This window comes from Lepidochelys kempii, chromosome 3 (genome assembly GCF_965140285.1).
Source record: "Lepidochelys kempii isolate rLepKem1 chromosome 3, rLepKem1.hap1, whole genome shotgun sequence".
Lineage (NCBI taxonomy): Eukaryota > Metazoa > Chordata > Testudines > Cheloniidae > Lepidochelys > Lepidochelys kempii.
Window position 1 is genome coordinate 128,426,028 of NC_136382.1, and position 27,393 is coordinate 128,453,420.

The 27,393-nt window shown below is 40.6% G+C and overlaps 1 protein-coding gene across 2 annotated transcripts in view; it reads left to right on the forward strand.

The window, feature by feature from the left end:
* KIF25 (kinesin family member 25) overlaps positions 1-27,393 on the forward strand; it is a 70,102-nt gene that overhangs the window by 14,463 nt on the left and 28,246 nt on the right. For both annotated transcript variants that reach the window (XM_073337945.2, XM_073337946.2), the window contains 6 exons: positions 1,202-1,324; positions 3,296-3,434; positions 8,956-9,059; positions 9,451-9,539; positions 11,360-11,402; positions 25,234-25,301. In XM_073337945.2, coding sequence (XP_073194046.1) covers positions 1,202-1,324; positions 3,296-3,434; positions 8,956-9,059; positions 9,451-9,539; positions 11,360-11,402; positions 25,234-25,301 — 566 coding nt within the window. The remainder of the gene's footprint in view (positions 1-1,201; positions 1,325-3,295; positions 3,435-8,955; positions 9,060-9,450; positions 9,540-11,359; positions 11,403-25,233; positions 25,302-27,393) is intronic.

Consider the following 27,393-nt stretch of genomic DNA (forward strand, 5'->3'; position numbering starts at 1 on the left):
TACAGCTCACTTCATCGGATGCATACCGTGGAAACTGCAGCAGACTTTATATACACACAGAGAATATGAAACAATACCTCCTCCCACCCCACTGTCCTGCTGGTAATAGCTTATCTAAAGTGATCATCAGGTTGGGCCATTTCCAGCACAAATCCAGGTTTTCTCACCCTCCACCCCCCCCCACAAATTCACTCTCCTGCTGGTGATAGCCCATTTGGATGGATGGATGGATGGATGGATGGATGGATGGATGGATGGATGGATGGTGATAGCCCATTTGGATGGGCTATCACCAGCAGGAGAGTGAATTTGTGGCGGGGGGGTGGAGGGTAAGAAAACCTGGATTTGTGCTGGAAATGGCCCAACCTGATGATCACTTTAGATAAGCTATTACCAGCAGGACAGTGGGGTGGGAGGAGGTATTGTTTCATATTCTCTGTGTGTATATAAAGTCTGCTGCAGTTTCCACGGTATGCATCCGATGAAGTGAGCTGTAGCTCACGAAAGCTCATGCTCAAATAAATTGGTTAGTCTCTAAGGTGCCACAAGTACTCCTTTTCTTTTTTCAATAAAAATGAAAATCCAAGAGAAATATAATCCAATATAAAACACAACTGAAATAATAGTAGGAAGGTGTTTATAGTGACATAAGCCTGGCAATTCAGATAGTAGGCTGAAACACCTTCTTTAACCTATTCCATTGTGCCTATGGATTTCAGAACATATTGTATGATTTTTAATGTCATCTGCTAATTGACAAACCCTGCAATAATTAGCCCTCTTGTTTGGGATTAGAAAAGGAGCATTACAACCTTCACTCCCATTTTTTAGTTTTAGTTTTATTTGGTTAAGGTCTTTAATATTACATTTTCATAGTTTGAAGGAAAACTATTATAAAATTTGGTGACTTGTGTTAACTTTTTTTTTTTTTTTACATAAAGCTGATGAAGCATTGTCTTTTTTTTCCATAATGGATAAAAAATAATCTTATTTGGTTATTTTTTAAAATATGGTTTTCAAAGACTGATCTTCTTTCACTACTGCAAATATGAAATATACTGTATTAAGAGATGGCATTTGGGTGCCTGTGTTCTAGTCCCTGGCTGGTGCTAATGTTGAAATCTCCTATGTTAGACCAAAACATACACTTACAGAGTTGTGAATCTTCAAAGTGACATTCTCCGTTTGTTTTTTTTAACAGTTTCGAGGGTTGATTGGAAGAGACACTAATGAAGTGGCACAGCTTAACTTTGTTCATGACAAGCAACAGAACTTGTGTAGAAGCACGAGCTCCATTATAATCCAGGTTTATGGAGCAATACAGGTAAAGAATCTTAGTAATAATGCAGAGATACTCAGTGCACCGAAGCAGTCAAAAATATGTTAAAAAAGAAACAGTCCGTTCTAAGTCTAAGACAGTATGCTAATAATTTCTGAAAGATAAGCCTGATCCTAAAAACCTCTGCATGTGACGCTCCTATCAACTTCATCAGCAGTTCCCCACATGAAGGGCTTGTGGGAACAGACCCATGAGCAGTCTATTTATATTTTATTGGTTAGTGTATGTTTGTTTTACAGTACCTAAAACATTTTCAAGGCAATGAAAACACTAGAGCTGTCCACCCAATTGTATTAAAATGTGTTATACCTCTGTTAAAAGGTACTGACTGCAAACAGGCTGTAAAGCTGTGGGTTTCTCTCAAGGACACTTGCAGATGTCAGCTTTTTTAGAGGAACATGAGTCTCTAAGTTGATGCCTAAAAGCTTGTATAAAAGGAGTGCATCTGAACTGTCTTTGAAAGAGAAATAACAGAAAAGAGGACTGTGGTGTTTTATAAATGAAGTGTGCTAATCATTAGAATGACGCTTCATAGAAAATCTTGTAATACTATTTTAAATTTTAGGTTAGATAGAATGGCAGAGCTGATTGGGATGCAACACATTTGGATTGTGATGGCTTTCTATCAACAAGGAGATAAATACATTACAAGAGGCAAAAGCTGTCCAGATACAATTCTAAATTACCTGTATTCCTAGAATTGTCACTGAAAAACACTGGTTTTCTTACCCTGTTGTGTTCTGTAGCTTTTCGGAGGTAAAGCTGCAGTAGATTTTATTTTTTTAACCTTCAGTACAAAGTCTTACCATTAAAAATTAGTCAAGTAATTAATTCACAGTGAAAGGCTGACTGTGTAGTACTAGTAATATCAAAGCGCCACAGAGTAATACTCAGCACTTTCTCATCTTCAGAGGGCCTTAGAAAGTGTTAACCATCACCACACCTCTGCGAGGTAAATCATTATTAATCCCATTTTACAGATTGGCTAAGTGCCTTGTTGAAGAGCCTAGAAGGAGATTTCCTGGCTCCTAGTCTTACAGTCAGACCACACTTCTCTCTTGCATTTAATTTATTTTTACTTATTTCAATTTTTGACTGTCAGTCTAAGATGCTCTTGGTGTTAATGTATTTTAATAATAAAAAACATTATATCCCACACTATAAAGGAATCTGATTTTTGTAAAATGCATCTTCTTTCATATCAGAAGAAGTGGCAAATTCTAGAAAAATTTGAGGAGCTAGGTATGTAGCTACTGAACAAAGTATGTAAAATGTGCAAAGTAAGAATATAGTAATAACTAATTATTTATTTTAAGTATTTATTATAAAATTATTATAAATTATAAATTTTATTTATTATAAAATTATTATAAATTTATTATAAAAATTATTTATTTTTATTTTGGGGGGGGTGTGATAGCTCAGTGGTTTGAGCATTGGCCTGCTAAACCCAGGGTTGTGAGTTCAGTCCTTGAGGGGGCCATTTAGGGATCTGGGGCAAAAATTGGGGATTGGTCCTGCTTTGAGCAGGGGGTTGGGCTAGATGACCTCCTGAGGTCCCTTCCAACCCTGATAGTCTATGATTCTATGATTCTATGAAGTATGTGTATTTAAAATTACTTGTATATGTGATTCATAAGCATGTACATTACGCACTGTTAAAGTGTCTTGGTTTTAGTTAACAAAATTAAAAAAGATACTTTCTTCCACATTTAGGGCTTAATGCAGTGATGGTCTGAGCACTTGCTATGAAATTTCCTGCGGAAGTCAGTTGGAAATGAGATGACTTAGCATCTTGCAAAATCAGTCCTTAAATTAAACCCATTCATTATGTGAAATATAAACGTTCTTCTTGGTTGTGATACCTGACAATAGTTATTTGCATTATGGATATTTTACCATCCAACTGCTATTTTTACATCTTTTTTAAGATGATGTTTTCTGCTTATTGCATAGAGACTTAAACGAGACCTGAAGAACCTCCATGCATTTGCTCTTGAGCTTTCAAGAGACTTTCAACATCAGTACAAGAATTCTCTTTACCAAGTTTTGACTGCTGTCCAAAAGATCCAGCTGCAGAATGAAGCTCTGCAAAGTAAGACTCACCGCATTTATGTTTCAGACGTGTAACATTAACATTACATTTCTTTCATGTGTTTTGTTTGATTTTGACACGGGTGTCACTTAAAATTTGGGGTCGTTTTTTGGGTTTTTTTTTTCATTTAGGCTTCTAGATCGTGGGCTTTCCTTAAGCAGGTACTACCAAAAATATGTGTGTAATCAAATATTTTCACAAGGCAGCATGCCTTACAATAGTTTGGATCGATTTTTTTGGTGCTGATTGCAGCTTCTACTGGAGTGCCAAGTTGGCCCCATTCTAACATTTTAATGTGAAATTTTCAGGCTTGTTATCTTGATTGTTATGGAATAGTAAAATAAAAAATGTGTTTCCTGAGCTGGAACTTTGTACTTTTGACTGTACCAGGGAAAATTTCAGGAGAGTTCAGCCTTCTCAGAATAATGTCAGAAAATAGGGCAAACTGGATTTTTAAATTTTTCCTATGTTTTAGGGAGAAAATATACTTCTTAATTAAAAAACAGACACACACAAGGTACTGTGTAAAATGACACTATAAAGACTACGTTTTCAAAACTCAGTGCCTATGTTTGACTTGCAAAACATGTATAAATGCAAAGCATGTACTTGTCTGCACAAACACTCTGTGTATGTGTAACTCAGGCACTAAGGCATTGATTCTGCAATTGGAGCCTCCAGTCTGGACTCCTGCATATGTTCAGAATTCATTGACTTCAGTGGGACCCCACACAGGCATAAGGGTCTTTGCTAGCGGATCTGATAGCAGGCTTGGGGACCAGAGTTTTGAAAATGTAACCGTCAACATCTGATTTAATTTATCCAAAATGCAGGAATAAAAAGTAAAAACCAAAATTTGTGGGCCACTCAGCAACTCGCAATGCTATCCCCAGGTATTGCAACATATGAGAAACAATTGTCCATTTTTATACTGCAAAAATCAGTTAGGTCTGGGTCTTATTTGTCTCAACGGTGGATTATTTACGTAATGGAATCAAGCAGAATGCACAGTGGCAAGTGTGTGCCAGATTAGTCAGACAGGTGGATTAAACAAAGATTATGTACTCTGCATGGGTTTAGAATGTTCCACTGCCAAGATGAAGAAAACAATTAAACAGACCACCTTTGATACGGTAGCAGAGAACAAAGTAAAAAAGAACCAGGATTTTAAGTTGAATGCTCCAATTTATCGGGCTGTGGGGGGCAGTTATCCCATAAACAAATACAGAGTTGTAAGCTAGTTTTTAAAATATTCTTTATAGGTCCCACAGAATCCTCTGGTCTGTTCTAGTCTTGCTGTTGAAATCCCTTAATGCATCAGTCTGTGATGTCACAGCTGTGGAATAGCATATTGGTGCTTGGGTGATTTCTATGTGTTCTTAACCTATATTTTTCAGTTCCTTATAGTAATTTATTACTTATAATATCATGTACCTGGAAATATAAAATATTAATGTTCTGAATTAGGCCACAGTCTTGCATTGTAATCTGTGTGGGCGCAGCCACTGATTTCAGTGGAGCTGTGTGTGAATGTAGCAGTTCCACCCACCTGGATCAAAATGCAGGACTTGGACCTTATGTAACAGTGACATTTACAAGGATGTCAAGAGGTGGTGAGCTATTAACTCATGGGAAATATTTTCAAGTGTAACACTTACATAAATGTTAATAATGGTAAATAGTAAAGATATACGGCGAGGCCCAGCATTAGCACAGAAAATATTCTCATAGGATAAATTTGGGTTTGAAGGACTCAAAATGACTGACCAAATGCACACAAATTCTAAAAAGAAAAGGAGTACTTGTGGCACCTTAGAGACTAACCAATTTATTAGAGCATAAGCTTTTGTGAGCTACAGCTCACTTCCTCAGATGCATATCGTGGAAACTGCAGCAGGCTTTATATATACACAGAGAATATGAAACAATACCTACTCCCACCCCACTGTCCTGCTGGTAATAGCTTATCTAAAGTGATCATCAGGTGGGCCATTTCCAGCACAAATCCAGGTTTTCTCACCCTCCACCCCCCCACACAAATTCACTCTCCTGCTGGTGATAGCCCATCCAAATGAATAACTGGGGGAAGAATTATTCCACCACCCCTAATAAACTATAGATAGGTTTTATGGAAGCTACAGTGCCCCAGTCTATGAATTAGCCTCCATGTCTCCTTACACAGGCTCCTCCTTCCTGTGGTGGGGAAGATGGAAGGCTATGTGGAGCAGCTCATCCCCTAGCCCGCCCAAGTCCTGCCTCCTTCCCCGGGAGCTGAGCTCTGCACCATGCAGGAGATGTGCATTCTCTGCATGGTCCCCGGAATCCTGCATTTGCCCACTTTTGCATAGCCCAGCCTCACCAGCTCTGCTGCCTGGGATGTCCCCTGCACCTCGGGGGAAGGGAGGGGCTGGATTTGGGCCCAAATGAATGTTCTTCCCTGACTTTTCTGTGCCTTCAAAATGTTCCTTCTGAAATGAAGAACAAAACAAAAAACCTGCTACTTTAAAAGTTTGTATCAAATCACCCTCAATTTTTGTGGGGAGATTAAAAACCAAGCCAAACCTCTGCATAGTATAAAAATGCACTATCCTAAAGAGCAGTATTACAGACAGATAGAGCATCTGACAACTTATAGATAGCATCTGGTTAAGACTAAAACAGTGTGCAACAAAACCAGTTACTCAGGCTGGTGCTAATCATTTAGAAAAGATAACTAATGTTTGTCCTCTTATGCAACCTTTCTTGCAAGACAACTGGAACAACATTGAAAGGACTAGTGATGTGAAGCATATTGTATCATGGCTCTCTAACCTACAAGGTAGGGGAACCATTTCCATTGGGTTTGATTGGCCTCATTTTTAAAATTTGGACCCAGTATGGGAAGAGAAGATGGAAAATTATGACATTAACATGATGTTTGCAAACCATCACTTGTGTTCATTCTGCTTGTACAGTATACCCTTTTCCCCACTCTGTGTCTGTCTTGTCTGCTTAGATAGTAACCTTCCGGGGCAGTCTCTTACTCTGTGTTTGTACAGTGCCTAGCACAGTGGAGTCCTGATGTCAGTATGAGTTCCTAGGCACTATCATAATATGAATAATAAATAATAATAAGTAACTTCTAGAGTGGCTCACTGGGGAAACAAGCAGGAATCCCAGGAGAACACAAATAATGGTAACAAATGGCTAGGTACATAAACAAATAGTTCCACACAAGAAAGGTTTAATTGCCTGTTAGAAAATGGGCTTTGTGGCGCTTACATTAAAAGGGTCCATCTCTGGTGCATATAAAACCTCACAAAACATGAGCAGCATAATGGTTTATTCTTTTTATGGGAGTGAGTGTTGGGAAAGCATGTATGAAAATACAGCTGTCAGGTGCAAGACCTTGAGGTAGGGGGTTGTGCAGTGCTTGGATAAACATAGCTTGTTGTCGACCTTTATTTGTTTTCTGCAGATCCCAAGGAATCATCTGTCTTTTCGAAAAACCATTGTGACAAACCAGTGACCATTGTGACGAGCTAATGATTGATTTCTGTTTTCACAATTACTTTCACAACAAAAAGGGCTAGAATTTTTTTTTTTTAAACTAAAGCACAGATTAAGTGGAGCAGAGCTTGTAATATTCACCAGGCCTCTCGCAGAAGCTCACTGCACAAAGATCACCTCCAATAACTAAAACCATTTACTCTTCAGCTTGCTAAAAAAATAGTCCTAAGTGCTAGTTCTTCAAGAGAGTTAGTGTATAAAACAATCAAGAGATTTTTACATCATGCTTTAGCTATGAGGGGCTTCACTTGGAAAATCTTACGTGAGGGAGCAGTGCCAAGTGGTCAAGTTCAGGTCTGTAATGGAAAATGTCTTGCAGCCTAGCAGGGGTCACTGTTACAATTCCATAATACAATTCCTCCTCTGTTGGTTCTCCAAGAAAATTCAAGAACTGAGTGTTGCTGTGTATATTTTAAAAATATATATATTACTGTCTTATGTGGCCAAAGAGAGAAGTTTCTGTTTAGGCTTCCAGGGTAACACTGAACATTTTAACCCCCCCTATCATTTAGGTTTAACCCAACATTAACCCACAAATGATTGCTCAGACTAAGCCATTGTTACTAGATTTACTGAATGCAAGAAAGGGACCATTCTCCGTATAGCTCTTGGGTCTTGCCTTGCCCCTCCAGCTGACAGTTTCATGTAATGGTAATTTGCACACTGGAGAGTACCTCAAGGCTGACGGGTGAGGCTTACAGATTAGGAATGGCAAAAATAATATCTGGGGAAATTCCAGTATAAGACAAAGGTTGTTTAAAGTTTTCAGATTTTTAGCTTCTAGCCGGGAGTGTAAGTCACATGCTTGCCATGTTGAGATCTTAAAATTCAATATTAACTTCTTCATAAAAAGGTGAATACTGCCTGGTGGCCTTATTGCTAGTCCAACTCTACAGTCACATTCGAGGGATACAGTACTTCTACGTCACTGGACAGCTCGCTAATGTTGTGGACTTCGATTTCTTGCTGGGGTTCCTGGGAGGTTGCTTTCTCTGACAGTTTACAGGTTTTTCTCATCTGCCACATGGACCTTTCAGTGTGAATGTAATTAGGTGGAAACAAAATCATCTGTGAGGTTGGAGAGCTTTTACTCTGCTCTATACGTCCCTCTTCAGTTTGTGTGAGGAGGACTTTCATGGGATTTCAAAAGATTAAGCTTTCTATGAAATCTTAGAAATGAAGTGTACTCTGGCATTTTATAGGGAACATTTTCAGCTCTGTTTACAAGGGTTTAGCAGCACACTAAATGAGTTGCATGTCTAACTTTCTGCTTACTGTATTGAAAATTTATGCTCAACTGAAAAAGCAGAGACATGAAGTAATGACTCTTCTGCCTTCATTATATGTATAAACTCCATTTCCCAGGACAATCGGACTCCTGTTCCATCACATGTGAAGTATTTTCTCAAAATACTTCATATAATTAAAACTTGCGTAAGATTTGTACTCTCCTATCTATTCGCCACTCCATGGGTATCCAAGAGCAAGTTAAAGCCTGTCTGTTCATGCTAGAACACTCCCCCATTTCCACCTTAACTCCTTAATAAACCACCCACGGTTGGAGCTGCCTCAGCGCTTTTCCTCTGCATAGGAGGGGAGTACATGCCACTATTGATGCCTAATGAATCTGCAGTAGAAGTGATTAGAATGGTAAAGATCACCACCCATTTGCTCAGTGGAAGAAAAAGCCTGTCATCACTGCAGCGTGTCTGATGTCTACCAGCTTAAACAGCTGGAGTCCCAAAATGGCCTCTGTACATTGATCTCTCACGTAGTGACAAATAGCACTGGCCTAACTGAACTGGCAGATGTGAATGATCTTTGAATGCCTTGTACGTCTAATAATTTAACATTTTCAAGGTTATGTATTTGTGCACATAGTAACTGTGCTCCTAGTTCACTTAGGTGCTATTGAAAATCCTATTTGTATATCCCAAGAGTTTATGTTTTTAAAATGGCTTTCTTCTTCCAGCATTCCAGACAAAAGCTTTTGATCTCAAGCAGTCTTTACAGGAAGTTAACGAGCGATACCAGCAAGAAAAACAAAAGAGAAAAATACTTCACAACAGTTTAATTGTGAGTATCTATAATGAGAGAACCATTGAGACCTCCTGCAATTATATGCCTAACTTCCCAGACATCATAGCTAATGAATATGCTCCTACTTGATGTATCTGACCCTTTGTCGATGTACCATATGCTTCTTTACAGAGGCACATCTGCTTTTTGCAGCAAGTCATACCATATTGTTCCTAATCAGAAATGTCTTTTAAATACAGTACTTGTGCCCTTTGCTCTAAAAAGGAGAATCCTTGGAGCATAACTTAATCTCCCAGTTCTCCTCCCTTGCAAACTCTTATGCATGTTCTTAAAAAGTTAAACATGTGAGTATTTGCAGGACCAGGGCCTACATGCATGTCCTCTTGTAATGGTTTGTACTAATTACATTTTTGTATTATAATCCCAGGAACTGAGGGGAAATATCAGAGTGCACTGCAGGATCCGTCCCTTATTGCCTTTTGATACTGCTTTTGGACATTCAGTCTCACAAGATTGGTAGCTTACTTTTGAAATATTATTCTTTTAGTTGATGCATAAAACAAGTACAGAGAGAACAGTGCCGGGGGTGTGTGTGTGTGTGTGCGGGGATGTGTGTGAAAATAAATATTTTCTTGGTTTTTTGGGAGGACTGCAATCTTACTATAAAATATATATTGTAAAGGTACTGTCAATATTGGCTTCCTTCTCCTATCAAATTGATAATGTGACATTAGAGAAGGAAATCTCACGCTTTTCTGTTGCTCAATAAAATATCCATGTGTTGTCTTGTGATACTGTGGGCCAGACTCACACCTATTTATGTTGGCAGTAATTCCATTTACTTCCCTGGAGTAGAGTCATCTTCTTACACTACTGGGGAATTTGGTCCTATAACTCCAGCTCATTATGCAATCACTTGTAATTGCCAGTGTATTTTGGGGTGGAAGAGGAAAAGCAGGATTAGGTTTGAGTAAGTAAGAAGCAGGAAATTGCTTAGATGGCTAAAGGAAAAGAAGGGAGGAATTAAAATAGCAAGCAAGACATAGAAAAAAGAGCTATGTGTGTGGCTAAACACCAACCACACTATGATCTTCCGAGATCAAGAAATGACTGTCCTAAGAAACCACAATTTAAAACCTTTAATTTGGGAGGAAGGGTGAGAGAGAGAATGAGCCCTAAGGTATAAAGGTGATCCCGTAGGCCCAGCGTGTAAGAGGTCACAGAAAGAACCTGGGTCCACTGCCTATTTCATGGCTGATCTGCAATAGGGGCTATAAAAGCACAGGGGAAGCAGCCAGGATGGTTGCTCAGATGAGTTTGTGTCCTCTCCTCCTCCCCTTATTGAAAGCTGCAAAGACCTCTGTTGTTTGTTAGTAGGTGCAAAGTTGCTTGTTTTGAATTTTCCTGTTAATAAAACTAGTAATTTGGAAAGTCATTTGGGTTTACCGGTAGTTTGGAGCTTTATTTTACCTTCTCTGCTTGTTGTATCTATCTGTTAGCTTAGAATATATTTGAAAAGCCTATTTATTTTTGCCAACTCTGTTCAAAATATGGTCATTTTAAGTATTAAAAAAAAAAACTTATTCAGGAAATTTCCAGGAGCCTGATGAGGAAATTTTGTATAATGTATGCTTTTTGTACCTGTAAGGGACCTGATCACTGTTTGTGTACCCTCTGAAATATTAATACATTTAGCTGCAGAATTACACTGCAGAACAAAATAGATAATGCCACACAAATGATCACTAAGCCTAACTTGTCTTAATGTGCTGGAACAGTGTTCAAACAATGTATGAAAACTAAGGGTCCAATCCTGCAAACACTTACAAGCATGAGTAAATTTACACACATCAGTAGTCCCAGTCAGTTTTGGACTAGCAATATATGTAAAATCATTTGTCAACAAGTGTTTGGAGGATCAGATCAAATACTTTAAAAGAAAGTGTTTAGTTAAATTTACTAATGTCGAATCTGCTAAGCAAACTCTTACCAAACAGCCCTTGTTTTTATATTGCCATTAGAGTTTCTGCATCATTAAAATGGTTTGCATATAGTTTTATTCTTAATTTGTTTATTGTAAATTTGCTTGTTTAAATAAACTCATTTACTGTGATTAATTGCAATGTAATACTATATTTGTTAATAAAAAAGTATGTAGTTACTTTATGGTTATGATATTTCTACAAAAGTAGTGAAAATTCCAAGAGATTCCTTTTCCAGATTTCATTCTTGACGTTGTTTAGATAATTACATAGTTCACAGACATTCTGAGAGTTCACATTTTTCTGAGATGAATGAACAAATGATTTTGTTTCTCTCTCCCCCAACCCCAATAGGCACAGAAAGCTTTCAGAAAAAGTGGCACATGCTACTGATGATGTGAGTATATTTAATAATGAAAGTATATTCAGAATCAGGAACAAATTTAATGATAATAGAAAAGAGACAAAAGAAGTGGAAATGTCTAATGCACTTCTGAATGAGAAGGGGGCAGTCCATTGTTTTTCTACCTGCTGTTTCTTCACATGCAAAATAATTTGGTTTGAGTAATGAGCAGTGAAAACAAAATGTAAATTGTTGTAGTATTCCATTTCTAGTGACTAGTTCTGTGTCCTGCTAGCCAGGAGACCCACTTTGAGGAACAATTTCAAAGTTATATATAGATTTCATACAGTCTACCAACCTAACAAATGACTGTTTCACTACTGATCAATATGGATCATCCATCAGGAAGCATCCCACTCCTGTGGCTTTGTGGGTAGAGCCTGAATAGAGTTTCACCACTTTTTCCCCTCCAATTTGATCTGTGAGCATTTTTTATCCCAAAGCATTTTAGCCCAACATGATTTATCAGCACAGCACAAAACAGTGAGGTTTATTCTGCTCTCAGTTACACTGAAGTACAACTGGAACTCCATTGCAACTAATTCTTCTCTCATTTATCCTGATCGCATGCCAATGTAACTCCATTGACTTTGTTGAATTACGTTTGACTTACGGTGGTGTAAGTGAAATCAGAAGAAGGGTCAGTGGTGTTATTCCCGCTTTACACGGGTGTAGCTGAGAGTAGAATATGGTCCATTGTTTTTGTTTGGGTCCCAAATAAACAGAAGATCCTGATCATTGTTAAGACATCGGCAGATGAGTTATGGACATATTTAAATAGCTGTTTAGGGTCCCAGAAGACACTTCCTTCCAGTTAAGACCCATGTTAACGTATCCTGGAACTGACATTGTCCCTTTAATAGCGTATTCATATGCTGGTTTCTTTAGTGTAAAAGTAAAAGTGATCTAGGCAGATATTTATGGAACAGTGGAACAGACAGTGAGCAGCAGAACTCCACAACTCCTCTAGAGAAACTAGGATGTGTGCTCTATTGTGCAGTATGTTCTCAGACATGTTGTTAAGAATACCACAGGTGTCACACTGCTACATATAACATTCGTTAACCAAAGGTCAGTCATGTTCTCTACCAGCAGTGCACTCCCATAACAGGCTGGAAGTGTTTACCTGAAACAACCCACCCTGCTAACAGATGTTGATCCTTCTGGGAAAAGCATCATCATAGGTTTTCTGAATCAGTGACTAGCTCATTAGCAGGGGATCTCATCGAATCATAGAAGATTAGGGTTGGAAGAGACCTCAGGCAATCATCTAGTCCAACCCCCTGCGCAAAGCCGGATCAACCCCAACTAAATCATTCCAGCCAGGGCTTTGTCAAGCCGGGCCTTAAAAACCTCTAAGGATGGAGATTCCATCGCCTCCCTAGGTAACCCATTCCAATGCTTCACCACCCTCCTAGTGAAATAGTTTTTCCTAATATCCAACCTAGACCTCCCGCACTGCAACTTGAGACCATTGCTCCTTGTTCTGTCATCTGCTGCTCTATCCTGGCTTTTGCTGAACTTTATGGTGCTGATGGTCTGAGGCCTGGGTTCATCTGGTGCAGCCATGGAGGGGATCAGGCCTTGTCTATGTTTGTAATATTCAGACTGCTCCAGATTTCCTGCTGTCCTGTCGAGCTGCTTGTGCTCATTGTAACTATTTTTTAAAATGTCAGACCCTTTTCATTTTTATTATTACAACATAGCTTGTGGATCAGGACGGAAATATGATATCCAAAGAGTTAGCACAATCACCTACAAAATATTATATTCAAGCATGTTAAAGGGGCCTGTCTTAAATCCATGAGAGTAAGGAGAATGGGTATCGATGACATTCCAGTATTAATTGATGCCCTTACCAAGAAATAAAATTTAAAAGTTGTGAGCTGAGGATGGAGTGTTAATTCAAGTTTTAGCCTTAATTTTCTAAGCTGCTATAGTTTTCAATCAGATGCTCTGTGTTATGTATATGGTATATAAGTGTGGAGCCAAATTTCCTTTTGTTAGGGTAGTGCTTAGAATGCAACTGAAAAGTTTCCAAAGTATCACATGCATTTAAATCTTCCTAACTATGGCTGTACTAGATGGTCCCCAGTGGCCTAGAATGAACTCTTAGATTAACACAATTAGGAAGCTAATGATATATATGAAGAATTGGCTAGAAAGAATAAATGTTAGGAAATAAATAGTTCCAAGAACATAATTGTGTAGATAGAACTGTTGCTGCCATGACTTTCAGATTGTACTGTAGAATGCAATGCCCATTTATGAACTATCAGGTTTTAATGTGTCAAGAAAACCTATGTAGATAATTGGTGGATTATATACAGGCTAATTTATAACCATTTACTTATATCAAGGCCTAGGTTTTAGTTCATATAGTGGATCACTGACTTTCTAAACTCCAATGGGCCAAACTGTTCTTATACTTAAAAATCCTTATGAAAGATCACAGGAACAGGTTATATGCAAGGGCCCGGTTTTAAAATGAAATTTCTGAGAAGCTGTGCTTTGTCTTCCTAAAGGACTTTGTCAACTTGAATTTTTTTTTATTTTAAAATTTACTCATTTTAAACACTCCAGTTCTGATCACACATCCTTAAAATACCATCTCCTGACATTTATATATATATATATATTTTTTTTTTTTTTAAGAAAATTTGGGTTTTCTGCTTCCTTGTTGATGTTGATAGGGGACTTTTCAGCTAAAGAGACAATGAATATAAGGGGGGAAATATAATTGACTATACACAATTAATTGTCAACTGCACAAAGTAAACAAACTTGAGAAAAAAAAATTTCATCAACTTCTTTCAATTCTAGTAATCGAGGCGTTATGTGTAACTAGAGTAGTTATGCAGTTTTTCAGACATGATTTTTTTTTGAGTTGATGGTGCCTCTTTCATTGCAGCCTGAATACCTTTTGTTTTTGGAAATGATTTAGCCATTCCCGTGACAGATATTTGTAACTTAAATGAGTTTGGGCAAGACAAGGGAGACACTCCTTGCTCCTGATATAGGTACTGAGTTGAATAGTTCTCTTTTTTAAATTGATAGGCTGTAATTATGACTGCCTTTCAGGACTTTTTGCTCATCTCTGACGATCCTGAAGGTACAGGTTACAGGTAAGGACAAAAGTCCTAGCTAGACTTCAAACTCAGTTGTTCTGAGGATACTCAGGTGATTAGAGCATCATATTGAATGTTAATACTCCTGGGCTCTATTCTCTGCTCTGTTATTGATGCCTCAGTTTCCCCATCTGCTAAAGGGATATAGTAGTATCTATCACACAAGGATGTTATAATGCTATTGTGTGTACCATAAACTTATTGTAGATACAATGATGAGGTACTCTAATAGTGCAAAATATGATTATTTATTGCATATTCCTCCTCCCTCTCTGCAAGGCCCTGTCAAACTGGCACTAGAAGCACATTAGCCAGAACCATATTGAATAATGGATCTTGCTAGCAAGAGGCTAGCAGTGTTTCCTAGACCATTGTAGGTAGGGCCTAATCATGTTATAAAATATTTCACAAAATTGTGCTTATAGCATGGTTAGGCACTTGTCTATGCTCTTCTCATTAGAGCCCATCTGCAGTACAAATACAGGTGTGTTGGGGGACCAAGTCACAAGACAGTTCTCCTACATAGTAAAATATAGTTTGGTCTTACAGATGGGCTCTAACTATGTTTTGACCATGTCCCTGAACTGTGCTAGAACTTTAGATATGTCATGATTCTGTCCTGTCTCCGCTGCAAGACTGAGCTGTGTTTTAACCATGACAAAGGGGGACAGTTCCATTGCAACCCTGTCCCAACACAGATATATCTATAGCGGTAGGTGGACTCTTTCTACCTACCTATCAAGAACTGTGTTGAATAAGGTTTTGCGTAATGCAGATTAAACTGTAGTATAGGCAGCGCTGAAACCTGGCCAAAATGACCTTGGATTTGGGAAGGAGGTAAGAGGGATTGAGTCTGTTCAGAGAAGAGTAAAATTCAAGTAACTTCCATCCTGTTTATTTAGGGATTCTTATAATTAAATCTGGAAAAGAGGCAAGTGATCTTTTTTACAGTCTTGTATGTCTTGTCTTCAGAGTCATTATTTCAAACCCAAAATCTAAAAAGGGTTTAGGTTTTTATTGGCTGTACAGCACAGTATTTATTTTCAATTTCTGAGCTAATTCAAGATTTTAAAGCCTTAGATTACATCTATAAATAAAATCATTTTCATATGGAGAATCTGGCTATTGCATCAGGGCTCCAGGGTGACTGTCTCCAAGGTATTTTCTTGTTTAATTTCTTATTTAATTCAAATCTGTTGGCTTGTGAGATTTGAAAGAGCATATGTCTGGGTTTTCAGATTTTCTCATTCAACATTTGGTTGGCAAGGCTGCTTCTATGTTTTCATGTGGTAAGCCTAACTGTTCAACTGAACAGTAACAACGACTTATCTTGAAGCTGGCGGTGTGGGGATGGCAGTTGCTTATTGTGGACTCTCTTTAGTAGAGGTTATCCATCTTTTTGAGCTTTGGAAGGATGTAGGTATTGGCTGTGCACCAGGTTGACCTAACTGTGGGACAGATCAACACCAATGAGCATCCCCAAAGTTGTATAGCAGCTTGGGTGAAAGGGAGTTTCTATAAATGAGGCCATTACTTTATGCACTCTGCAACTTCTTATCCTCTACTTGTCCCTGTCTCTCACTGAGAATATTCTGCCTGTGGGAGTGACTAGTGTATTGGGTCTGCAGAGAGGAGAGAGCAACTAGTACTCCTGGGGGATTACTGCGCAATGACAGGGGCAGCCATGCCTGGCTGAGTGGGAAGTGGAGGTGCAGGGGGACAGGGGCAGCCATTCCTGGCTGAATGGGAGAGGCTAGGGGTCAGACAGGGTCTGCATGGTGGAAGGCTCCACAACTTCCTAATAATCCCTTTCCCACTCCCCCCAAAAAAACACCTCTTTCATACTTCTCCCACCCACATCCAAAACCCTTCAGGTTCACTCCCAGGCTCCTTCCCAGCAATTACTTCCTCTCAGCTCCTCCATTGGGAAGGATACAGCACGAATAAATCCTGAACTTGGTTGTCATACTAAGATGATGTTGATTCCATAGCCGTTGTAAACGGCCCATGGCAGATGCTGTGATGCCAATCCGATGGAGAACCTCCATGTAAGAATTGGAGGAGCTGGTATGTATAGAACCAAGATAGCAAAAGCTGGAAACTGATTTGATGGTTTCGTTGTTCAAAGAGAGAGGAATTTCAGGTGGACCTGGTCCTAGATTTTGCAGTTTTGTCTTTGACCATGAAACATGGAGACCAATCTTTGCTGACTCCTCCTCCATATGCTAGAGTGCCTCACGAACCCTGTCGGGGCTCTGTACTAAAAGAACAATGTCATCAGTTTAGTCAAGGTCTGTGAGCAAGAGATCACCAATCTCAATGCCTATGGACCTGACGGAATGCTGCATTATGAAATCCATTGCCCGACAAAAGAGTGCAGGGGCCAGAACACAACCCTGCCTAACACCAGATACCGATTTAAAAGGCACTGACATCTGGTTCCCCAGACGAACACGGGCAGTGGTTCCATTATGCAGCTCTCTAATCAAGTCCAGCAGAGTGGTAGGGACACCTACCCCCTTTAAGGCCTTCCATAACACAACACGGTCTACTGAATCAAATGCAGCCTAAAGATCAACATACGCTACGTGCAGGGGCTTCCTGGACTCGCAATGTATCTCTGACAACAAGCGAAGGGCCAAAATGGTGTCTAATGTGGACCTGTTCCTCGTAAAGCCTGACTGTTGGGGACGACGCTTCTGATTTAGCAAAGGCTCCAGGCATGCCAGCAAAACATACGCAAACACCTTCCCTGAAACGGAGAGCAAGGTGATCAGCCTATAGCTCTTACATTCGCTGCGCGGTCCCTTGCCCTTATAGAGTGAGATCACAATACCGTCCTTCCATGCAGTTGGCAGGGTTCCAGTTCTCCACACCAGACGAAAGATGGCCAGAAGTGATTCTGCTACAGGATCAATAGCACATTTTAGCAGCTCTGAGGGAATGCCATTAGCACCAGCTGCACATCTGTTTTTCAGTTTAGAGGTGGCACACTTCACTTCATCCAGTGTTGGTGCATCAATACAAATATCTGGATCCGGAACCGCAATGACTGCCAGATCATCTAGCTCTGAACAAGCAGCAGCTGGAGGATGGTTCAGGACACTGTGATAATGTTCCACCCAGCGCGAGAGAATGTCATCATCCGATTTACATGGATGGCCTTGGCTGTCATTCAGGATGCCGTTTGTAGTGACTATCTCTTGACCACTGAGGTTGCGAATGGCGCAGAATGCTGGCTTCAAGTCGCCCCTGGCTAAGCCAAATTTGACATCATCTGCCACTTGGTTATAATATGCCTTGCGATTGCAGAGTGCCAGGGTGTTAAATTTTTGCTTCAGCTGATTATGAGTGCGCTTATGACCATGCTGGTGGGCTACGGCCTTCAATTTAATTATCTGGAAAGCCTCCTCTGATAACCGTGGTCGGCATGCTGGATGTCTATAGCCAATCGTCTGCTCAGCAGATTGGTTGAGGGTAGAAGTGAACAGGGACCAGTCAACCTCCATGTTGTCTGGCAGATTAGCTAGAGCAGAGAATCTGTTGCTGACGTGGATACAAAAACTGTTGGCTAAACCTGGCACACGGAGTGAGTCGATGTCAAAGTTCTTCATCATCACAGAGGGCTTACCTGCTCGTTGGAGTATCAACACCATATGGACGACCATTAGATGGTGATTTGTGTTCGCTGCGCATTTTGCCCCATGATATACTCTACAGGAGGCGAAGAGATGCCTATTTAATGTAATGATGTGGTCCAACTCCTTCTGAGTGACGCCATCATGAGAGATCCATGACATCTGGCATATGCGTCGCTGCTTGAACCATGGCCCAAGAATGGAAAGATTCTGGGAGATACAGAAATGTAAGCTAGTGGCGAGACTTATCACTGGGTGTTCCTGAACCATAATAACCAATGACCTGCTTAAACCCAGTTCTCAGGGAGCCAGTAACTGCATTTAGGTCTCCCAGGATCGTGAGATTATCATGTGGAGGGACTGTGCATACTGGATGTTCCAATTGATCGTAGAAATGATCTTTAACTGAGTCAACAGATTCCTCTGTCGGCGCATAGACTACTATGAGTGAGGTAACTGTGCCGATGTTTAAGACATGCAGTAAGTAAACAAGGAGACCCAAGCATCTAGGTTGTCAGGAAAGACTTGGCCTTGCTACCCCATATAAATGGTTGGGGCTGCCAGAATACAGAAGTAAAGAATCTTCCACCTCATGACGTCCGTGATCTATTGGCCTTGCTTCGGTTAGTCCTGTGATTGATGTACCAAGACGGTCCATTTTGCATGAGACAGCGACCTGATGATCATGCCTGTGAAGAGTTGCAACATTCTGAGTTGCAATTTTGGTGGACTGTTGGAGATCCGAGATACACTTGGATGCATTGTCATAATGTACTGCAGACTTGCCAGCTGACGTCAGAGGATGCGTGTCCCCAGAAGGCTTTGGCACAAACCCGTCATGTTTGCACCAAGGGGAGATGAAATCAACAAGGCATCTACAGCTGAAAGTAAGGCAGGGGCTTTAACCCTGGTGCTGAATACTAGGTTATTCATGGTCAAAAAAACAAGAGTGAATGATTATCCCAGGAAATACCTTGTCCCATTAGGATGAGACAGAAGTGCAGTCGTGGGACCCTTTTCCTGGTCTACCAGTACTAGCTCCACGCTGTGTGACCCAAGCTGTTGAGTCTTTCTGACTCACCTCGGGTAGCTAGGTGCAGCTGCTGCCCTGCATCTTCGCTGCCTGTGTTAGCCATCATTTTCAGGGTTCACATTGGATCTGTCCACCTCGCATAATGCCTAAGGTAATATTTTGCACAAGCTTTCATCGCTGATAGCATAGCTCCAACGAACAATCCCCTACTTCAGATGTTACACCCCCCCACCACGATGAGGTACAGGTCAGACGGGGTCGGGGGGGCTGTATCCTTCCCATGCTGTTGTACGGCTGCAAAACATGGACACTACGCCGCATAGACTGGACAAAGCTGGAGGCTTTCCACACAAAATGTGAATGTCGTATAATGGCCATAAAGTGGAATGACTTCATCCGTAATGCAGATGTTTATGGTCATTTGGGTCTACAGACTACTGGGGCCATTGTCCGCAGGCGGCGCCTTACACTTTTCAGACATGTCACAAGGATGCCACAAGATGTTCCAGTGAACGCCTTTCTCCAGGTGGCTTGTAACATCTGGGATGAAATTCCACCAACCGAGGAGTGGAGGCAGCCCAGAGGTAGACCCCCTATTATGGGTTCATCAAGTCTGTTTCGATGTTGGACTCTGAGGCCATCAAGCCTTTGCGGTTGTGAGGAACGGACCAAATGGCGAACACTTGCTACAGCCAACTATCTGGCTAAGCACTGAAGAAAAAGAAGCTCCTCCATTACCCCTGACTCCCCCAAGCCTTTGCACTGATTCTTAGGGCTGTGGGAAATGTGCTTCTGTATTGTTGTTTAAATGAATTATTACTCAAAGTTCTGTATTAATATGCCTAGTAAGGAATCTATTTGTCAAAAAAAAAATTCGAAAAGACATACATGCTGACAGTTTTTTTGAAATAAATTACCAAAATAATTGAAACTGGCATCATTATATTGTGTTATTTTGGCAAATAAAATATGCAGAATTTTAAAGTATTGGGTGCAGAATTTAATTTTTTTGGCACAGAATTCCCCCAGGAGTGAACTGGGTGCCTATTTTTCTCTGTTAAATCACTTTTAAAACTTCTTCTTTTTTGAGGTGTTCAAGAGGAGATGGTTGGTGAGAGAGAGCCTTTCTTCCAGTAACAAAGATGATGCAGAGGGACTCCTATTGTTTTTTGGGAATAGTACTGAGTGAATGTAAATTTTCAGCCCAATAGGAACCTTCTCTTCCTAGGTGACAACTCTGTTATGGGTCTGTCAGACCCAGAGACTTCATCTTTGGTCCTCACAAGTCATTTAAATTTCTTTCCTTGGTTCTCTGAATTTCACTTAGCCAGAGCTCCTCACATTGGTGTGTCAGGGGCAGACTGAGAATATTTATGATTAAGGCTACGATTTAGTCATGGAGCTCACGACAGTCACGGATTCCGTGACTTTACCGGACCTCCGTGACTGTTTCAGCTGTCAGCAGCTGAAGCTGGAGCTGGGGCTATGCTCCCCACATAGCCCCGCAGTGGGGTCTGCCGCCAGGGCCGTGCGCCCCTGCCCCATGGTGGGGGCTGTGGCTGTGCGCCTCTGCCGAGGCTTGTACAGTTATTTTTAGTAAAAGTCACGGTCTTTGTGAATTTTGTTTGTTGCCTGTGACCTGTCCGTGACTTTTACTAAAAATAACCGTGACAAAATCTTAGCCTTATTTAGGGTGTAACCTGACATCATTTCCATGAGCCTAATTGCCATAATGGCATTTGGACTGGGAGGAGTCTGTGACTGCCACTAGAAGAGGAAGCACTCTTGGATGGCTGTATAATACAACTGTAGGTATTTCGTGGCCACTACTAACAGGGAAATTGCTCCGTCTGGATAGGGAGTAACCTCCATAGTTGTGTATCTAGAGAAACCTGCAGAGCTGCTGTTGGCCAGCAGTAATGGAAGCTGTCTTAAGCCATACTAAGCCCCTAAAGAAGGAAGCTTACCATACATTCCCCTATCAAAACCTCTGCCCACAAACACATTTTTCCTTCCTGTGCTAAACAAGTGGGATTTTTTTCTCTTTCATTACTTATTTTGGAAGGAAACTGTTCTGAAAATAGATTTCCATTTCTGAATCAGAAAATATTTTCATAAATCCACTGCCCCACCTCACACCCCTGACTTTCGCTCCACAACTTGTTGGTTTATTTTTCTGTAACAACTCCACCTTTCTTCTCTCTACATTTGTCAGGTACACCAGCTCCCACTGATTTATATCTCCACCACCGTTTATATCTCCTCTAAATTTGCCCAATATATTGTCCATCCTAGGTTAGTTGAATCTACAGGGTGAGTTTGGTGTAGGTAAATCAGCAATGGTACACCAATACTTGTCTTCCTTGAGGAAGCAGGACTTGTAAATTCAACATAAGAAATTCAGGCATCTGCGGTGTTGTTCTCCCTGATTTATTAGCCACCTGTGTGCTGGGCATATTATTATGTAGAGACATTGGTTCAACGATATAGCCCATCATTCAGAGTATTGGGAGCACACTCAGCCACTGGTTTGAGTTGTTATTTGAAAGGTATTAATGTTACCCCTCCAAGTTAGTTTTCTGATTCTGTGTTATTGGAAACATAATAGATTTTTCTTCTGCACTCCAGTAAAATATAATAAAATCTGAGGTAGCTATGAAACTCCTTGGCATCGGATGAGTTGTCATTAAAAATATTTTATGTGCCACCCCTTGAGCTGTTGGGGGAAATACTGAAAATCTTTGTGATTGTACTTTATTTTTGTCTGCAGTTAAAAACACATTTGAGGAGAGCAGAAAAGCACTCCAGGATTTGAGTTATGCCAAGGTGCTGTGTTTGCACTCTGCCTAGGCTTTAAAGAGCCACTGACACTTGCAAAAACTACTACATAATACATTTAGAAATTGTATTTTACTCAAGTCTCATTGAACACCAGCAATTTTACTATGTCCCTTTTCTCCACTGTGGATTACCATGATATTTCTATGTAATTTCATCTGCAGTTCAATTGTGGGCACAAAAATATGAGTAAATAATCAGGCCCAGAAGTGGCATTTTTCATATATGGTCTTCTATATGAATGACAGTACCACCTGCAGTTAAAATAGTTAAGAGGGCAACTACAAAAGGTATTGATTCTTATTATTTAAGATAGAGCTGGTTGAACTGTAGGGGGAAAAAAGTTCTGAAAACATTTTCCTATGTAAGTTTTTGAACAGTTAAAATCTTCTGACTGCCTCAACCCCTGGATATAGACTGATCGCTGGCAACAGTCATGAAGAACATTATTGCTCTTTATTATTATTATTTGTATGGTGGTAGTCTCTAGGAACCCCACTCATGGACCAGTACCCCATTGTACAAGGCGCTGTACTTTCAACACAGAACAAAAAGATTGCTCTTGCCCAAGAGAGTATACAATCTAAGTAAGAGTTTACAATCTAAGCAATTAGCTGCATTATGGAAATTTTGTGATTTTTCTCTGACACATCAAGAATTGGTGAATGCTGGAAACAGGATATAAGGGCAGGTCTCCAATTACAATGCTGTGGCGCAGTTGCGCTGCTGCAGTGCTTCAGTGAAAACACAGCATATGCCGACAAGAGCTTCTCTCGTTGGCATAGGTACTTTACCTTCCCGTGAGGCGGTAGCTATGTCAACAGGAGAAGTCCTCCCATCAATATAGCACTGTCTACACCAGGGGTTAGGTTGGTATAACTACATCGTTCAGGGTGTGGATTTTCCACACCCTGAGTGGCGTAGTACCGACACAAGTTCCTAATGAAAACAAAGCCTGAGACCAGGTGGTCTTTTCTAGTACGATAATTCCTAAATTCATGCTGTATGTTGAAACTTTAAACACAGTAGACATTTCTTGAGACAAGGTGGGTGAGGTGCTATCTTTTATTGGACCAACTTCTGTTGGTGAGAGAGACAAGCTTTTGAGCTTACACAGAGCTCTTCTTCAGGTCTGGGAAAGGTACTCAGAGTGTCACCTTTGCAGTAACAGGACAAAAAAGGGGGGTTGGGGGTTACAGATTGTTGTAATGAGCCATAAATCCAGTATCTTTAAAAATATGATTTTTAGTGTCTAGAAAAGGTATGAATTTAAGCTCCCACACTCATCTTTTGAAGGTGCTGTGCAGATTTCCTTTGAGGACAGAGTCTGAGAGGTCAGATATGGAATGATCATTTTGTGAAGAGTGTTGTCCATGGGTGATGCGGTGTTTTTGTTTTTTATCATCTTTCTGTGTGAGTTCATTCAAGAGTGTAGTGATTGTCTGGTTTCACCAAATAGTAGGTGTTGGGGCATTTGGTGCACTGGATGAGGTACATCACATAGAATCATAGAACTGGAAGGGACCTCGAGAGGTCATCTAGTCCAGTCCCCTGCACTCAAGGCAGGACTAAGTATTATCTAGGTCATCCCTGACAGGTGTTTGTCCAACCTGCTCTTAAAAATCCCCAATGATGGAGATTCCACCACCTCCTTAGGCAATTTATTCTGGTGCTTAACCACTCTGATAGTTAGGAAGTTTTTCCTAATGTCCAGCCTAAACCTTTCTTGCTGCAACTTAAGCCCACTGCTTCTTGTCCTCAGAGGTTAAGAAGAACAATTTTTTTCCCTCCTCCTTGTAACAATCTTTTATGTACTTGAAAATTATCATGTCCCCCCTCAGTCTTCTCTTCTCCAGACTAAACAAACCCAATGTTTTCAATCTTCCCTCATATGTCATGTTTTCTAAACCTTTAACCATTTTTGTTCCTCTTCTCTGGACTTTCTCCAATTTGTCTACATCTTTCCTGAAATGTGGCACCCAGAACTGGACACAATACTCCAGTTGAGGCCTAATCAGCGCGGAGTAGAGCGAAAGAATTACTTCTCGTTTCTTGCTTACAGTACTCCTGCTAATACATCCCAGAATGATGTTTGCTTTTTTTGCAACAGCGTGACACTGTTGACTCATATTTAGCTTGTGATCCACTATGACCCCCAGATCCCTTTCCGCAGTACTCCTTCCTAGGCAGTCATTTCCCATTTTATATGTGTGCAACTTATTGTTCTTCCTAAGTGGAGTACTTTGCATTTGTTCTTACTGAATTTCATCCTATTTACTTCAGATCCTTTCTCCAGTTTGTCCAGATCATTTTGAATTTTAATCCTATCCTCCAAAGCACTTTCAACCCCTCCCAGCTTGGTATCATCTGCAAACTTTATAAGTGTACTCTCTATGCCATTATCTAAATCATTGATGAAGATATTGAACAGAACCGGATCCAGAACCGATCCCTGCGGGACCCCACTCGTTACGCCCTTCCAGCTTTGACTATGAATCACTGATAACTATTCTCTGGGAACGATTTTCTAGGAGTTATGCACCCACCTTATAGTAGCTCCATCTAGGTTGTATTTCCCTAGTTTGTTTATGAGAAGGTCATAGAGACAGTATCAAAAGCCTTACTAAAGTCAAGATGTACCCGCATCTACCGCTTCCCCCCATCCACAAGGCTTGTTACCCTGTCATAGAAAGTTATCAGGTTGGTTTGACATGATTTGTTCTTGACAAATCCATGCTGACTGTTACTTATCACCTTATTATCTTCTAGCTGTTTGCAAATTGATTGCTTAATTATTTGCTCCATTATCTTTCCAGGTACAGAAGTTAAGCTGTCTGGTCTATAATTCCCCAGGTTGTCCTTATTTCCCTTTTTATAGATGGGCACTATATTTGACCTTTTCCAGTCTTCTGGAATGTCTCCTGTCTTATCACACATTGTGATAAACATGCGTAGGACCCATGGGTCTTGAAATGTGTATTGTCAGGGGTATTGATCATTGTAGCAGTGGAGATATGTTTGCAGGTTTTGCATCATTGTTTTGGCAGGTCTGGTGCCATTTTCTGTTGGTGGATCCAGGTCTGTGGGGAGCTTGCTTCTGATGATGAACTTGGCCAGAAGAGGGGCTTCTTGTTGTATGTTCACTTATGCTATATGTTCTAATTGTAACCACTTTGTTTTTCTGTTAGGAAACTGTCCTTGTAAAATGCAATCGTCCTGGTCATACTTTGATCAACAAGACATTTCAGTTTGACAGGTGGGTGATCTTGAAACGCTTTCTGGATTGTTGTGAGATTCTGTAAATATAAAAATTGATTTCTTAGCAGGAGTTGATAGTATAACATGCTCATTTTTCTCATTTATTTGGTGATGAGGTGCTTCCCATGACACAAAGCACTGCAGAAATTAGATTAGATAGTGTTTTCATCCTACAATTCCAAATGAAGAAGAGAGCTAATATTCCAAATTTAATATCTATCTTAGGTACTGATATGACCCTCATCATAGTGGTATCTGAGCACATTGCAATTGTTAATCTTCACAACATCACTCTGAAATAGGAAAGTACTATAATCCCCATTTTACAGATGAGGAACTGAGCCACAGGATAGATTAAGTAACTTGCCCAAGGTCACAGAGGACATCTGTGACTGAGCCAAGCATCTGTGACTTACCCAGGAAAGAATTTTCTGTAGTATCTGGCTGGTGAATCTTGCCCATATGCTCAGGGTTTAGCTGATCGCCATATTTGGGGTCGGGAAGGAATTTTCCTCCAGGGCAGATTGGAAGAGGCCCTGGAGGTTTTTCGCCTTCCTCTATAGCATGCGGCACGGGTCACTTGCTGGAGGATTCTCTGCTCCTTGAAGTCTTTGAACCACGATTTGAGGACTTCAATAGCTCAGGCATAGGTGAGGTTTTTCGCAGGAGTGGGTGGGTGAGATTCTGTGGCCAGCGTTGTGCAGGAGGTCAGACTAGATGATCATAATGGTCCCTTCTGACCTTAGTATCTATGGAAAAAAAAACCCTGCGTGTTTTGAATCTTAGTCCAGTGTTCAGTCCATTAGTCTATCCTTGCTACCCACAATTTGGAATTGTAGTGAAGCCCCAGCTCTGCTATAGTTAAGATTAAGCATCACTTTCTTTTTAAAGGTGGACTGTTTCGAGCTCTCAAAAAATCCACATGCTGACTTGGATTGTCTTGGAACTTGCCATTTCTCATGGAAGTGCTAGGTGGTGGTGGTGGTGGTAGTCCAAATTTGAGGTCTTTTGAGTAAGGTGTTCCTCAGATATAGTGCCCGCACTCCTAAAAAAACAGCATTTTATAAAATCACCTTATTCTTGTAACATTATTTTGTGCACACATGGGGCTCAAACTATGGCTCTGATGCACCCTGCATTGATCCCAGTTGCGTAGGATTTATCTCATTGCCCTTTTAGGGAAGCAATAGTGAAAAAGATTTTAAAGATAGTTTAGAACTCCAGGTCTGCGTGTGCCAAACTGATGTTCCTAAAAGAGTAAAATGTACATCTGCCGCAAAACTAGGCCTCTGTTGAAGCAAGAGTGTTTCCAGGCAGTATGATGTCTCAGTCGTTGCGTAGGTCAAGATGACATGCTTAATGCAGAGTTAAGGTTATGCAGTGGTGCCTCATGCCCCTCCAGAATGTGGAGAATGGCTAAACTTGAACCTCTGGAAACCCTGAAATGAGGAGTTAAGGTAATGCAAACTTAAATCTGTGAAACCCAGGAAATACAAAATTAAGGTATTCACTGCACACACAACACAACCTTATCTCTGCCCTCTTGGAGTGATGCCCCAACACCCCAATAATACACAAATTAGCACTCTGCCCTTACAGATGCTGCTGAACGCTCTGGGAGCAGAGCACTTGAGCGCTATAGGACAAAGTCTAACACCATCTCTTTGCTAAGGTGAAACGTGGGTTTAGGTCAGGTGTAGCAAACAGGATTTGCCTGCACTCGAACACTGAACTTACTCCACACAAACCACCTCTGACTGGCGAAATGTTACCAGCCCTTCACCCTTGCCCTAAGGATTCCTTCTGACCCATTGCCTTCATTTACCCCTTATTAAATCCTGGAGACCACTGTCATGCATGCTTTTTTTTTGACTATCCTTATGCCATCTCTACTGACACAGCCTACAGAACTGGTCCTGAAATATGGTATGCTTGATCCTTCAAAGTGTACATGCAACTCTCCTCATATCACAGGCATAGTTCTGCTAGGCTGCTTCAACTATTCCCTCCATCATTCAATACAGCTGTACCTAACACAGTGAATAGCAGTTGGAAACCTACTGATCACTGCTGGAATTCAAATCTGTGGT